Below are 15,302 nucleotides of genomic sequence, written 5' to 3' on the forward strand. Positions count from 1 at the left end.
CTTGAGGGTTGTTGTTTTTTTTTTTGTTTGGAGGTCCCCCCAGCCTTACAGATGGGCCTGCTCACTGCCTCACTTCAAGTGCCACTGAACTATCAAGATACAATGTTCTGTCCGTTTTCCTTGCTGTATTGTGGTGTGTTCCTGTAGAGTTGCATATGTTCTGGAGGGAAGGATTAAGATTCAGAATGACCTTGGTAGCCTGGAGAAATGGTCGAAATTAATTATAGTTTCATAGTTAGTAGGGTCAGAAGGGACTAAAATTCAGTTAGGTTCAAAGTTCTGCATTCAGTTAGGTTCAAATGCCAAACTACAGATTGGGGAATGACTGACTAAACTGCAGAAAAGACCTTGGATGTGTTAGTAGACCATAACCAACCTTAATATGAATAAGCAGTGGGTTTTTTGTTGCAGGAAAAACAGGCAGTATCATATTGGGCTGTATTAATAGCAGTGTCATCTACTAGACAAGGGAAGAGAGTCTTCTGTCTTGTCAAACACAGGTGAGCCTCATCTGTGCTAATGTGTCCAGTTTTGGGCTTAGTACTTCAAGAAAGATGTGGCGAAATTAGAATCCAGGGGAGAGCTTTAAACATGATTAAAGGCCTGGGAAACACGACAGAGGAAAGGTTGAAAGAGCTTTGGAGAAGAGAAGACTGAGGGGATATTTGATAACAGTGTTCAAATTCCTGAAGGATAGTTGTAGAGCGGCTGGTGATAGACCAGTGGTTGGCAGTGTTTTGTAGCTGCAGGCTGCAATGACCTAGCTGGCCCCTGTTGCCACTTTTCCTGCTGCCCAGCTGTGCCATAGGGCAGGTGAAGCTGTCCCTTGACCAGCTGCAGTACAGGCAGAGCTCTGCGCCTCCACAAATTGTTGAATCCAGTGGCTCCGTGGTCCATAAGTTGCCATCTTGTGCGATAGGCTAGTTTCTGTGGCCTCACAGGGCAGGAAGAAATAATTGTCTTAAACTGCAACAAAGGGAATCGAGGTTAGATATTAAAAAGATATGTCTCATTATAATGTGATTAAGCATTGGAACAAATTACCTAGAGAGGCTATAGAATATTCATCTTTGGAATGTTTTAAGAGCAGGTTAGACAGACACTTGACTGGGATGGTTTAGACTAGGATGATCCTACCTTGAGCAGTGGGGCTGGACTAGATGACTTCCTGAGAACCTTCCAGTCCTACTTTTCTATGATTCTGTGGTTCCATAAGGTTTTTTGCATTGCTCATATTCAATGTTCAGATAGATGCTTCTTCAGAGTCTCTTTGGAGTGGTTAGAAAGCAAATCTTTCCTGTTAATTATAAATGGGAAATATAATAATTTTTTTCTTTGGACTATTTTAGTTAAGGTATTGTGCAACATTAACAGCGGGACTTTGCCTTTTAACTGTAATACTGTTATTTTACCATGGCCATTACTAGTACTTTTCTAAAACATGGCAGAAAGATTTATTGAGCAAAAGTACATAGGTTCATCTGCAAAGCATGAATCTTAATGTAATACTCTCTTTTTGAAACAATTTTAAAATCAAACATATAAGGGACAAATCAATACCCCCTTGTCTTTTGGCTTTATGGAATTAAGTTTAATTTCTTTCTTAGTCTGTAACTGTGAGTCCCGGAGGCATTGTAACATGAGGAGAGTCTCCATGACCATCAGGAAGAAATTAAAAGATAGAACTGTGTTTGACTTCTTATCTTTATTCTCCAATTGTGTAATAGATATTCCAAGAAGCTGTGCTTGTCCAGTCAGAGCAGAGTAGACTGTGTAATGAAGAATGTGCCAGACAAAAAAAGTCTGGAAGAAAACAAAAAAACCCAGTAGTGTTGGAGTGATGTTGTAGCCGTAATGGTTGAGGAAATATGCAGGAGGCAAGGATTTTTGAGAGTGATACCTGTTATTAAATAAGCTTTTGAATGCAGGACATTCTGAAAAAAGCTAATATGGTTAAAGGAATTTTCTGTTTCATTTTTTCTGGTTGAAAATTTTTGTTCTGTGCTTCATTCAGAGGTCAGTTGCTACGATAGTACAGAAGTTTCTCTTATGTGGGAAACAACCTCAGCTTCCTTTTCCTTTATATGCAAGAAAATGTAAATTTTATTTTGTTCTCATAGAACAGTGTAGACTGCATCTCTCATTGAGACATATACATAAGCTGTTCTAATGGGGAATAAGAAAATCAAATGCTATCAGTATCCCTTTGCATTGCAGAACAATTTGCATTGGTGAAGGAAATGTGAACTCCAAATTTTGCATTCTTATTGGAAATGTGGAAAGTTCATTTTATCATTGTCTTCTGGGAAATCATCTGTATCACTTGAATATTGCATAGAGTTGCATCTAAGCTTACAAATGTTTGTGTGGGAGGAATGGAACCAGCTATGCTTTAGAAAACTGATTGCATCTGGGATTTTATTTTGTATCACTTTAATATTAAACTACATTATTACTGTTTGCCTTGTACAGGATATTGGTGCAAATGAAGATTTTAGTGATTGATCATTGCGTCTTTAATTGTCCACTTAAGCAGAAGGCTGCTTAGTTTTTGCCCTGCTGCTAGGGGGCGCTATCTGTGGCTCCATTCCTCCCCTACATAGCAGACCAAGCCTCGCTGATGATATCATGATGTTTTCATGTGCCAGTCCCCCAACCATGGGGCCCAGAATCCTACTGTAGGACCCCACCTGGGTTCCTCCCTTCAGGCAGACTCTGCTGCTGTCATACCAGGCCATATATCGTTCTGCCATCAGTCTCCCTTCGGATGTGGTCCCCTCACTGAGACCTTCAGCTCACACTAACCCTGGCCCACCTCCAGGCCAGTCAGGACCCGAGGTCCCTGGCTCTTGGGTGTCCCTCTCAGTGGGCCTCCTTGCCCTTCTGACCCTCCTGATCCTGGCCCCCGTCTGGGACAGTCAGGGGAAGCTCTGACAGGCCTCGCTGTATGACCCATACTCTTATCCTTGGGTCCCCCTCTCAGAGGTGGGGAGCTGGGGTTACCTTGCACCATGACTGGTACCTTAGGGTCTCACAGGGGACTGTCACTCCCCCCTGGGCAGCAGGTTGTTGTGCTACCACCGGTGTTATCTTTGACCCCCACACTGCCTCCCAGCGGTGGAGGACTTACTAGGGTCAGGGCTCAGCTCTTGCTCTCTCCGGCTGAGCCCCCTCTCCCTTCACAGGGCTCCTCTCTCTGGGGCTTCTGATCACTTCTCCCTCTTGCTGTGGTTCCACAGCGCTGGCCCCCTCTCAGCTGGCGCTCAGATGTTATATTCGACCCGAACTCTGCCTCCCAGCATTGGAGGACTTACTGGAGTCAGGACTCAGCTCTCTTGCCCTCTGGCTGAGCCCCCCTCTCCCCTCACACTGCGGGGCTCCACACGGCTTGGGGTCTTGGGGCTTCCCTCCACAGGTGGGCTCAGGTGGGCATGGCTGTAGCCGTGCCTGACCCCAACTCTCCTCCTCGGGGTCTCGAACCCCTACAGGGCTCAGGCGGCCTTGGCCATATCTGGCCTCCAGCTCTCCTTCTTGGAGCTTGCACCCCCACAACTACCAGTGGTGTACGTGACCCACCCAAAGGTAAAGGCTAGGGGTTAAGGCACCCCAACCTGGCTTTCACCAGGGTGATCACTGGCCTGGCATTTCCTGGGGGTTCCCATGCCACTGGGAGCCCCACCAGGCCACCCACTGCCAGCAGGGTGTAGTTTCAGGTCATACCCAGGGCCAGGAGCCTCCTGCCATCCTCTACAGCTCCTCCCTTATCTCCAGATGAAACTTGGCAGCCCTCAGGCCAGCCAAACTGCCTTGTCTCTATAGGCAGCCCTGAGCCTAAAATGGCTGCCCTCGTTAGGCACCTGGAGGCTGCCAGCTCCAGGACCTTAAAGTGCCCTGCCGCTGTCTCCAGCCATGTACGCTGATGCTGAGTATAAACTTACGTGATAAATAGCAATAATGTTCCAATGATTTAGCGCTGATGAATGTTTTTTATGGTCTTGTACTAAAGAATATATCTGTATATATTCATACGTGCACCTATTCATACGTGCTGCTAGGCACTGAGCATGGCAAGGATAAGTGCTGCCTTAGAAAGGAGGAGGGTCTCTGAGGCTGTGTTTGATGTTGGGGATGTAGGAATCTCCATCTTCCTAAAAACTGGATTAAAAACTTTTGAGATTCTCTGAATATGATTTGATACATTGAAGGCAAAATATTGGATCATAGAAGAATGAAGATTTACTAAAATTAACCCCTGTCACTTCTTATGTTAAATACACTCTTTAAAAGTGGAGTGATTGTCATTTAAACTTTTTCTGAAACATTGTGGCAGTACTGTTTTCCACTTTGCATTACTGGTGTTGAGACCTCAGGTTGATTTTTGAGGTCCAGTCTCAGAATGGTTGGTACTTGGGAGACCTGAGGTAAAGGATTTTAAGAGCTACTTTTTATACCTAAGTTTCAGCTGTTGTTCTGTATGATTTTATATCAGTTCAGATGGATGGGTAAAAATTGTGTGGTCTCTATACTAAAATATAAGGGCACCTGTACACGAGTGCAGAAGCTGCTTCAGCGCATTGGAATTCCAGCAGTCTGCTGGAATTAATTGTGTTTGCAGTTTCCGTGCTCCAGCAGCCTCCTGTGTCTCCTGTATCAGCGTCCCTGCATTTAAAAAGGGCAGTGGGGGTGCTTGCTTTTTAAGCATGGGGATGCTGATACAAGAGACATGGTGGTGCTTTAATTGGAGTGGCTCTGAGAGTAAAAGTATAAAAGTGCTCTAAGTGATTGGCTCTTTTTTCTGTGTTGAGAAGCAGTGCAAATCAGGATATGCTCCTTTGGATTTGGTATATTTTCCTTTTATTAATGTTTGCCATTTTTTACACATGTCTGTTCCCACCCATCATGTTTCATTGTTGCTTCACTTTCTTTAGAATGTTGTGAAGGGGCTTTTCAAGCAGGGTATTACTTTTTTCTGTTCTTTTAATCCCAGAGGCCCTACATTATATCTTGTCTCAAGTCAAGGAGAGTAAATCTGGTGCCTGTAGAGCCTACTGATACCATTGATTTTTGCTAGCAGGTGAGGTGAAAATGCCCCTTTTTCAGTTTCTCTATCTCCTCTGCTGCTCTGTCCAGAGAGAGGGCCAGTTTCCAAATAATTGTGTGGCTATAGGCCAACCAAGGTAATTTAACCAAGGTAATTTATTCTTGCTCTATTTTGTCAGTTTCTTCTCTTGGTTTATTCTTTGTTTTACCTTCTCATCTTGGCAATTTTCTGCTACTTCCCCTCTCTTTATATATTTTAGAATGTGGGGGAGAATATTTTTGGTTATTGCTGCTTAATGCTTCTCTTTCTGAGGTGGTAGGATTGGGAGTCGAAGTATAGATTTTTCCCTCTGCTTTGTCTTAGTGGCTTTCCCTCAGTAAGAACTACTGCAACTTCAGTCTGTTTTGTTTTGCTGTGGCATATGCTGTATTCAGATATGGCAGAGGGAAAGTAGGTTGTTGGCCGAACCACTGAGCTGAGGACATTGATTTGCCTATTCTCTCTGCCCCGTGATATTAGAAGGATTGTGTCTCTTGCCTTGCTGCTCCTTCTTCATCTGTATGTCTTTATCCTGAATATTAAGGAAATATTCTTAGGTTAAATTTTATTTCCACTCTCCTGCTGATGGAATTATTTGTAGCTTCTAGGAATAATCTTTATTTTTTTCAGGATAAAAAAATGCATATTCTTGCAGTCTATGCAGCTGTACCTCAACAGTGAGAGAGCAGCACAAATTTTGTTAGGTGGTGATATGGATACTTACTTGCCATTCTAAGTTAAGAGCCAAATACGGTTGCAATTTTTCAATGCTGCATTACCATCGAATAAGGAGTAGAGGTAATTAGCTGTATGTGGAGTTCTGTATGGTAATTTTCAAATGACAGTATCTGAGTAGTGCTAATAACAGTTAGAAACAATAACATAGAACATTTCCAGGTTTAAATGTTTGATATCTTTAACTGTTCAGTGTTCTAGTTTTAATATAGAAAGCTACAACTAAACCGTTTAGTGTTTAGTTTTAATGTAGAAACTCGTAGAATAAATTATCAACAAGGCCAACTTATAATAAAGAACATTCACACATACAAAATTAATGGTGTGGTTTAAACTGACAAAAAAGCAGGAAGTTTAGAGTTGGGCTGCAGTTCTGTTTTAAGTAATTTGTGGCTATTGTGTAGCTCTTTATTATGGATTGTCCTGTATTAGATGCCTTCCCATAGCCCTGAAAATGTTGTGATCCCATCATATAGATATTTTTTTTTAAGTATTTTAAAATTTATTTCAAAAAATGTTATAACCCCATGCACAGTGAACTTGGGTTAATTTGTGTAAGGCACAGTTCACCACTATAGTTTAATTCAATGTTGTTATTTCCTGCTAGTGCTGCTGTTTCTTCCCCTTCCCAATGCCCCCCTCCCCCTTAAAAAAAATAACTACCGATAATTGGTCATTGCTGGATAATTTACCATTATTTACATTATCCTTGAAGTGACAGATTAACACCCCTCTAGTTTTTCATACATAAAACACATTCTATCTTCAGGTTTAATTGCTTAATAGGCAGTTGGAGCCCTCAGTCACCAGAGATGGAGGAACGTACTATTTTTCTGAGATATAGCATCTCTGTTTCTGATGGCTTTAATATTGTGGACTTCACATACAGTGTTACTTCTTATACCTCTCAGTAATACCATGATATATGTAATTATCCCCTAAGAAGATGAAATACAAATGAAGCACCTTTGCAAAATGTGCAGAGTGCAAAATGTTGGTTTCTGGGGTCATTATAGTGCATATTACAATACTTTTGTCTTACTCTGACATCTTTGATTTTAAACCTTTGTGAAGACTTTTGGGGTCTTATTTCTGAAGATGAGAAATTTTCAAATTACTTTATTTTGAACATGGTGTTTTATTTTTCTTAATTGCTCTTTTTATGAAAAAAACCATTAAGGGATAGGCTAGACCCTAGGGGTATGATAGAAAAATACCTAATTATATGACTGTAAAGTAATGTAAACACATGTATAGCATTATCGCATTTTTAAATTCCTGTTTTCAACACCAAACAAGTTACAACATCACATTTACAACTAATACTTGCTTCCCCTGGGTGAATTGTTTACTAAATTAATTTTCAAGGCAGTGAAGAAAACACGGGAAGAGATTTAAAAAAAGGGGTTGTCTCCAAAAGGTGAATTGCCAAGAGCTATTGTAAAATTGAAAAATGTTAATGAACATAAAGTACATACTATTAATGTTGTTCATGCAGTCTGAAAGAGATTCTGTTCTGTTAATTCTTATAATTTTTTTTTTTTCTGCTTGATTCCTTTTTCCAGGTGATTCATGGCAGGGGACGTGGAAGGGTTTAGCTCCTCTATCCATGACACCAGTGTCTCTGCTGGGTTCAGAGCACTGTATGAGGAAGGATTGCTTCTTGATGTCACTCTTGTCATTGAAGACCACCAGTTTCAGGCACACAAAGCACTGCTTGCCACCCAGAGCGATTACTTCAGGATTATGTTCACAGCAGACATGCGGGAACGTGATCAGGACAAAATCCATTTGAAAGGTCTCACTGCCACAGGCTTCAGCCATGTCCTCCAATTCATGTACTATGGAACTATTGAACTGAGTATGAACACTGTTCATGAGATCCTGCAGGCTGCCATGTATGTTCAGCTTATAGAGGTGGTGAAGTTCTGCTGCTCTTTTCTCTTAGCAAAAATCTGCTTAGAAAACTGTGCAGAAATTATGAGACTCTTAGATGATTTTGGTGTAAACATTGAGGGAGTCAGAGAAAAGTTGGACTCCTTTCTGTTAGAAAATTTTGTGCCACTCATGTCCCGACCCGATTTCCTGTCATATCTGACCTTTGAAAAGCTCATGTCTTACTTGGATAATGATCATCTGAGCAGGTTTCCAGAGATAGAACTGTACGAGGCTGTTCAGGCTTGGCTGCGGCATGATAGAAGACGCTGGAGGCATACGGACACCATCATTCAGAACATCAGGTTTTGTTTGATGACACCATCCAGTGTTTTTGAGAAGGTTGGTGCATTTGAAAGCAATAGACAGGATTCATCATTTAGCTAGGGCAGCATGCCGTTAAATAGGTAAGATTCCCATGCTTGTTAGGAGGAACAAAGAGAGCACTGATATTTTCCTTTTTCTCCAACAAAATCTTTAAAATAACATATTTAAAAAATACCATATCTGAAAGTAATGTCAACTGATTTTAGAAAATAGCATGTTTGTGACTGGAGAAGCTAGAGTTCTTAGGGTTTATTTGTAAATGATTTCTTATAAGAATATTTAAAGGAAATCTAATTCATATGTAGTTTGTTTTATTTCAGTCATTCTTGCTGTCTTTCATATCTTGCTGCTTTATTCCAGGGAACTCTTGGGATGTCCTCATAACTGGGTATCAGTATAATGAAAGTCAACTTGCATGTTCTCAATTTTAGTTGTAGATACATGCACATTGTATATACGTTTAAGCTGCTGTTTATGGCAAGAAATCTACATTTAAATAAATGTCACCATGTACTATAGCAGTGTGTGCTACAAAAAATGCTTCGTATGGAAAAAAAGAAAAAGTAGGAAATGGTGTGTTAAGTATCATATTAATGTATGCAGGGTAATTTTTTTGGAAAGCATGTAAGTATGACATAGCTACTGGAGTGTCCCTAAATCTTACTGAAAGGCAGCTATGGTTAGACTTTCTTGGAAGCTTTAGCTACAATGTAGCTTTAGCTTTTTGTATGTAGAGGGAGAGATGGTGTTCAGAGGGCTACACTAATTTACACATATTCTGGATTAATAATTAAGGGAAAAAATGCCCTTAAAATCCCTCATTAGAATCTTTTAAAAAAAACCTTGCCCTCTTGGCAGCAAAAATATTTGGAGCAAGTTTTTTTTTTTTTTTTATAACATTTAACTATTGTTCTTCTCAGCAACCCCAGTGCAATTCTGTTGAAGTCAAAACTTCATCTCCTTAGAGCAGTTTCCGTTCTTGCTGCCATCTTGCTTCATTGATTTTTGTTTTACCTGCAACGCAATTATGAATGCGTAAAGAATAAGGTCATAAGTAAGTTAGATGCTGCTTCCTCTAAGGAACAGGTTTCTCCAAATTAACTTGCTATTTCTCAGTGTCCAGTGTGCATTAAACATTATCCTCATAACTAGATTTTTTTTAGCTTAATCGCATTATTGCCAGCAATAGCAGTGAACTGCCTCCCCCACATGGTGTCTTCACACAGTTGAAAGATAAATATTCTTTTGCATTGTTGTAAGAAAAGATAAAGTGGGGAAAAAGACTCTATTATTTAAGCTTCTTTTTGTTGCGTTAAAGTATATAGTCTGAAAAGAGACTTTGTAGTAACTTGGTATTCCATATTAGATTTGTTCATGTTAATATAAAATATGGATTTGTTAAATTTGAAAGTGTTAGTTTGATTTTGCAATTTTTTTGTTCATTTTTGTTACCAGTACTAAAATAGAACAAAGATACAGTAATTGAAAGCTAGAGCTCTGACGCTGAAAAAATATACAAACATGTTTGACTTCACACACACACATACATAGGCATTGAAGTTAAGTGAACAGTTTTATTTTTTGCAATGACTTGGATCTGAAAGGAATTTATAGATCCTGTTGGATATCATATTTATTCCTAAGATCAGAAGAGAATCCTTTATTTGCCAAATGAATGAGGAAAAACAAGAAATATCAGTTTTTACTTTGAAAGATGAAACTTATTATTTGTCAACATTAGAGAAATCCAAAAAAGTGAGCATTTGTGTGGCTTAAACACATAGGGTAGTGAAAAGAGGAGCTGTTTAATTACAGTATTGAGACCTCTTATAATTTTACTATGAAAAAAATCGTATTGTCAGATACCACTTTGAATTTTATGGCTTTTGTCAAATATTCTTTGCATTGATATTGTTCATATGTATATGAAGGAGGTTGTATGTAGCTTATTTTACAACTTTTGGTGTAGTTTCTGGTAAATGCAGATAAAACTTTTTGTTGTATTTATTCAGCAAACCTGTTATGAAATAGCAGATTATCCTACAAACATTTGGTCATCATATTCCATAACTTGATCAAGAGTAGTGCTGTGAGCAAAGATTTGTAGGCTTAGTCCCTTTCTTCATAAAAATGTGTTTAAATACTAATATTTAAACCTCACTTTTTAAATTATGTAATATCATAGATAATAACTTGTTATGCTACCATTTCACTCATTTTTTGTGCATTGGGTACAGGAAGTAAAACATCAAAATATTTGTTTACATTGTGCCTGATCAAGCTTATAGGCTTAAGTCTCTAGCCTGTTACAGTGTGTCTATTGGCTAGATGCAGATTGTTCTCATGTATGGCTTCCCTTAAGCTTTGCAGTGCCAGAAAATTAGATGCCTTTTTCTAGGAGGGTCATCCAAATCAACAGGCTTAGGCACTTAACTTGCTCCATTAATTCTGCAGGAACTTACGTGCCTCCAAAGTTCAATGCAGAACACTAGTGATAAGCAAGGAGGCCCCATAACTAAAATCAGATATGTTAAACAAGAGGATGTCTCTTCTCCCTCTCCTCCTCAATACTTCAGCACCTGACTCAGTTGCAAATCAGTGTCTCAGTATTCTTAGAGGGGAGGCAGCTAATGTAAATTCCTCATTTACAAAGTGCATTGAGTTCAGTACAACATGCAGCGCCTGCAGCCACTGTCCCTTGCAAGTGGTGGGTGGCAGTGGGGGCCTCATTGTTACAGCACCTGCCTAACCTATGGCATATAGAGATATGCAGAGTAATTATGATCACATAAATGTAATATATATATTTTAAATCTATATCTAAATGTTTCCATCCCACCACTATTGAAGTATAAGGACCTGATTTTTTTGCATGATGCTGAGAGCACTCATGCCTTCATGCAGCAAGACACTTTCTATTGGGAAGGGGAGGGAGCAGTCTTTAAAAAGTTCCCTAAAAGTCTGCAGAATAGGCCTTTGAGTGACTGGGAAGGAAATTCTACAGTTGAACTGAACTTTAGGTGTATAAGTTCACATTGCATGTAGTCTTCAAAGAGTAGTTTTCAACTGTGTAGTTAAAGGGTTCTGCTGGATTTTAATAAATTCTTAGCTGTAACTGTTGGCTTGGCTTTGTTTTTAAGGAATTTCTGGTCTGTGTCCTGCCGCCTTTAGAGATCACTGTTCACCTCATATTTTATCTTGGGAGTTTACAAATAAATGGTTGCCAGCAAAATGCAGAGAGAACAAATTTGACAGATACCATAATAAAAGGATTTATTTCTTTCTTTCAATTGCACCCAGAAATTACTAGTAAGCCTGTGCCATTTCTGGTTCATGACTTTAAAATGTTCACTACAGTGAAGTACTGATTACGTTCACCAGTATATTCTCTAGTGGTTGGAGTTTTATTTGTCCCTAGCCCTAGCTAGAGTACATTGAGTGTGCAAGTGATAAAGGCACGGGTAATTGTAGTGAGGTTAACTTCTCAAACATAAATTACAATTGTGTCTGTATAAAAACCATGTACATTTTCTGTTGTAAATAAGTGGTTCAGGGGACAAATATATTTACTGCTTGTGGGTTTGATCAGTCAGTATGACCTCCTATGTGAAATGATATGCCAATTATATTTTAATTTGCTATCTGTGCTCTTGTGCAGTCTGTAAATGTGTGTATTTATGTTGTTTGCTGCTAGTGTATACATTTCAATTAGAATGCTTTCTAAGAAAAGGTTTCCCAAAAGGCCTACAAATTCTAAAGCAGGGGTGGCCAGCCTGTGGTACACAGCAGATCAGAGAGGGCACAGGCAGCACACTGATAAATAGAACAGGGGGCAGAAAGCAGAGCAGGTCAGGCAGGGGAAATGGATTGGAATGGTACTAGAGAAGTACTAGGGCTTCATTTGTGGCATACCTACTGAAAAGGTTGGCTTAACTGTTCTAGAGTATGTATCTGTGTGTAGAATAGAGTAATAGACCATCAACAGTGCCATTTAAAAAAAAATGCTGAAGGAGGACTTTACATTCTCAGAGACTGAAATCCCTAAATCCTCTTCTTTTCATTTTTTTTTTTTTCCTTCCCCTCCCTGTGTGGGAAAGGAATAGTCTTCTGAGGTACTTCAGAAAGTGAGAGTAAATAAGCTGTTCAGGAGGGAACCACCTCTTATAAATGAATAGGCAGTTGTGTACCATTCAACCCTTGGCCTTTGTATTGAAGGGAAAAAACCCCGAATGGTACTGATAGTGATGATTTATTTTCTAGCATGCACATACATGAGTTGAAATTATTCTATTACCTCTTTGATCACCACCAGTCAAACAGCGATTACATCAGTGATTCTCAACCTTTTGAGACTCAAAGGACTCCTCCACAACTTTTCAAAATGTTGCAGCAGCCCATTCAGAAAACTAATGTAAATATTTATGAATAATATGCACATAATAACATAGTTAATTAGGAATTGATTATTAATCAGTTAGAGCCTTACAGTTATATTATACTCACCCCACTACCACTAAGCAGATTTGTGCTGCACGCCTCCTGCAGAGCTAGATCAGGAAGTGGCTGTGGCAGCCGCATGTGCTTTTGCCCTAGGGCTTTCCAGTCCAACCTTGCATGGTGTCTCCTGGAAACAGGCATGTTGAGCAGATAGAACTGTCCTGTGTGCCAGGAGGCATGTCAGAGCTAACTGAGAAATGGCTACAGCAGAAAGGTGCAGACAGGTGCCCTGTTTCTGCTGCAGCTCTTCCTGGCTCAGCTCCAAAGCGCCTCCTGAATACAGAGGTGCATGAAGCAGTTCTACCTAGTGGCAGTGGCATCTGTATCCAGGCTGCTGTCTCTGTGGGGTGACAGAGGCATGTACCTTGGTTTTCAGGAGTTACATAGAGCCCAACTGAGAGAGCTGCAGGAGGAGGGGGCATTGTATCTGACTGTATTACATTCTACAAGCAGGTGTGATGCTTCTGCTTTAGCTCTTCCAGGTTCAGCTCATGCAATGCAGACAGACGCACTGCCTCTGCTATGGCTCCATCTCAGCTGGTTTCCACCTCCCTCCTGAAAACCAAGGTAAGTGGGCCATTTCACCCCACAGTGGCATTGCAGCATGCTGGTTGAGAACAACTGTATTAGGTGGTGAGAACTTGGGCACTACTAATGTAGGAACATTATGAACAGGCAATCTGAGTGAAAAGTTCAGCCTCTCATTAATTTTTCCTATTAATAATGCAAGACTATTTCTCAGTTACCATGTTTTTAGGATTGTAAATAAAATGGGCTAGTTGTACTAAACTTGGTTGACGGTGAAAAATGTTAAATAAGATGTCATTCATTTTATGAATATATATGTGTATTGCAATAAGGTATTAATATCCAATATTTATGCATACAAGAGCATAATTATCTTTGAAATAAATATTCTGAGACTAGATGCATTGAGTTAATGTATTACAACTTTGAATGCAAAGTCTTTTAATTTCTTTGAGTAATATGTATGTGATAACAGGAAAAGGATTATTTAAACAAAATACTACTGTCTCCATAGCAATAATTATGTTTTATCTGGTAATAATATCCTAAATTTAGATTAATTTGGAAGCTATAACTTAAAGCAATAGTGTAAATTATCTCTTGCATATCTGCTCTCTAGCAAAACTCCACTTGACTCCTGCATGAGTCTTCTTCTGTTGCAGTTTGTTCTTATTTTTGTTCTGAATGCTCCACTTTATTGTTAAGCAGTAGAATATATTGATTTATTTTTACATCTAGAGACTTTATAATACTTTGCAAAAATCTTTTTCTTTACAATATTCCAGTTGCAGATGTTAACAATTATTACAAGACACCTAGCCCTTTATAGATGCAGTGTGCCGCTTTTTGAAGTTGCTAAGTGGAGCATCTCACTTAGTATAAATTACAGCCCCCTGCCCCCCTTGTTTTTAAGACTTAATTGCTTCTGTATCAGCTTTTCTTCCATTCTTGCTTGCTTATTCATCTGGACATATATAGAAAATAGTAGTGAGAGGCATGAGCAACCCAAAGATGTGAGAGCAGAGCTTGGTGTGGGTTGAGAAGAAAGTGTCAACAAGTAGAGGGAAAACGTAGAAAGATGACTGAAGAAGAAAGGAGAAGGATGGCAGTCAAGTTGGTCTGTTTCTTTGTTTTGCAAAAGAAAAAAGTAAAATTTTAAATAAGAAATGAGAGAGAACATTATATGGTTGTTTTCATAATGGATATGGGCAACAGTGGATTTAGATTTGGGAAACAAGGGTCTATTCCTGGCTTTGTCACTGATTTATTTGGATTTGGATTTGATTTACTTCCTTTGTTTCCACTCCCAAACTGTCTGAAATATTTGGACTGTAAGTTCTTCAGGGCAGCATGAAGTGGAAAAGGGGCCCTCATCTCTGTTACTTTGCCCTGTATGCATAGTTGTACTAATTAACAGAGATAAGGTTTCAAGGAAAAGAATAAATAAAAGATGAAAACGTAAAGGAGACCTATGGCAGGGGTGTCAAACATATAGCACACGGGATGCATCTGACTTGTGTTTCATTTGGCCCCTGGGGCTCCCAGAGGGGCTGAGTGAGTGGCAGCAGGACCTGCTTCCAAATTTCCAGTGATGGAGCTCTGATGGGTGAGTGGTGAAGGGGTGAGTAACAGCTGCATTAACCACTTCCACTTGCCCTGTTGCTGGGCCCATATATGTCCTGGGAGGCTCCCTGTGGTTTGGATCCAGCCCACAAGGAGCCCCACAGTTTGGATTTGGTCTGGGGTGCAAGTGAGTTTGACTCCCCTGGTCATAAAAAATAAATAAATAAATAAACAACCCCCAAAAGGAATGTAGGTGAAACACAAGATGTGTAAATGGAATTGTGGCTGAAAAGTAAAGTAAAAGAAAATTGACCTGGGGGGTGGCAAACATTTAACTTACTTATTAATTGCTTCATCTATTTTGTGTTGTTTTATTTCTTTGGACTGTGTCCATAGTTCTCTAGATCTTGGAGGAAGAAAGGGTGGTACAATACTGTAAATTGAACCATGGGACATATGCCTGGAAGGCTCAGTGGGCCCATCCCCTGCTATTATAGGCAACTGTGGCATATAACTGTTCTCGTAAACTGGTCAAACTGTCCAAAAATTAGATTTTTTTTTTGCTCTTGCTACTCCTGTTTTATGGTCACTATTGCAACTAGAATCTCATCAGGGTGGGGCTGCTTGCATTTCATAG

General features: G+C 39.7%; 1 protein-coding gene across 1 annotated transcript in view; it reads left to right on the top strand.

Moving 5' to 3' along the window:
- Nucleotides 1-393: 393 nt before the first annotated feature.
- Nucleotides 394-15,302, top strand: part of KLHL15 (kelch like family member 15) — a 34,303-nt gene continuing 19,394 nt past the window's right edge. The window contains exons 1-2 of the mRNA XM_019529164.1: nucleotides 394-500; nucleotides 7,381-8,092. Coding sequence (XP_019384709.1) covers nucleotides 7,388-8,092 — 705 coding nt within the window. The 5' untranslated portion in view covers nucleotides 394-500; nucleotides 7,381-7,387. The remainder of the gene's footprint in view (nucleotides 501-7,380; nucleotides 8,093-15,302) is intronic.

Source organism: Crocodylus porosus, unplaced genomic scaffold, assembly GCF_001723895.1.
Source record: "Crocodylus porosus isolate Cpor-Errol unplaced genomic scaffold, CroPor_comp1, whole genome shotgun sequence".
Lineage (NCBI taxonomy): Eukaryota > Metazoa > Chordata > Crocodylia > Crocodylidae > Crocodylus > Crocodylus porosus.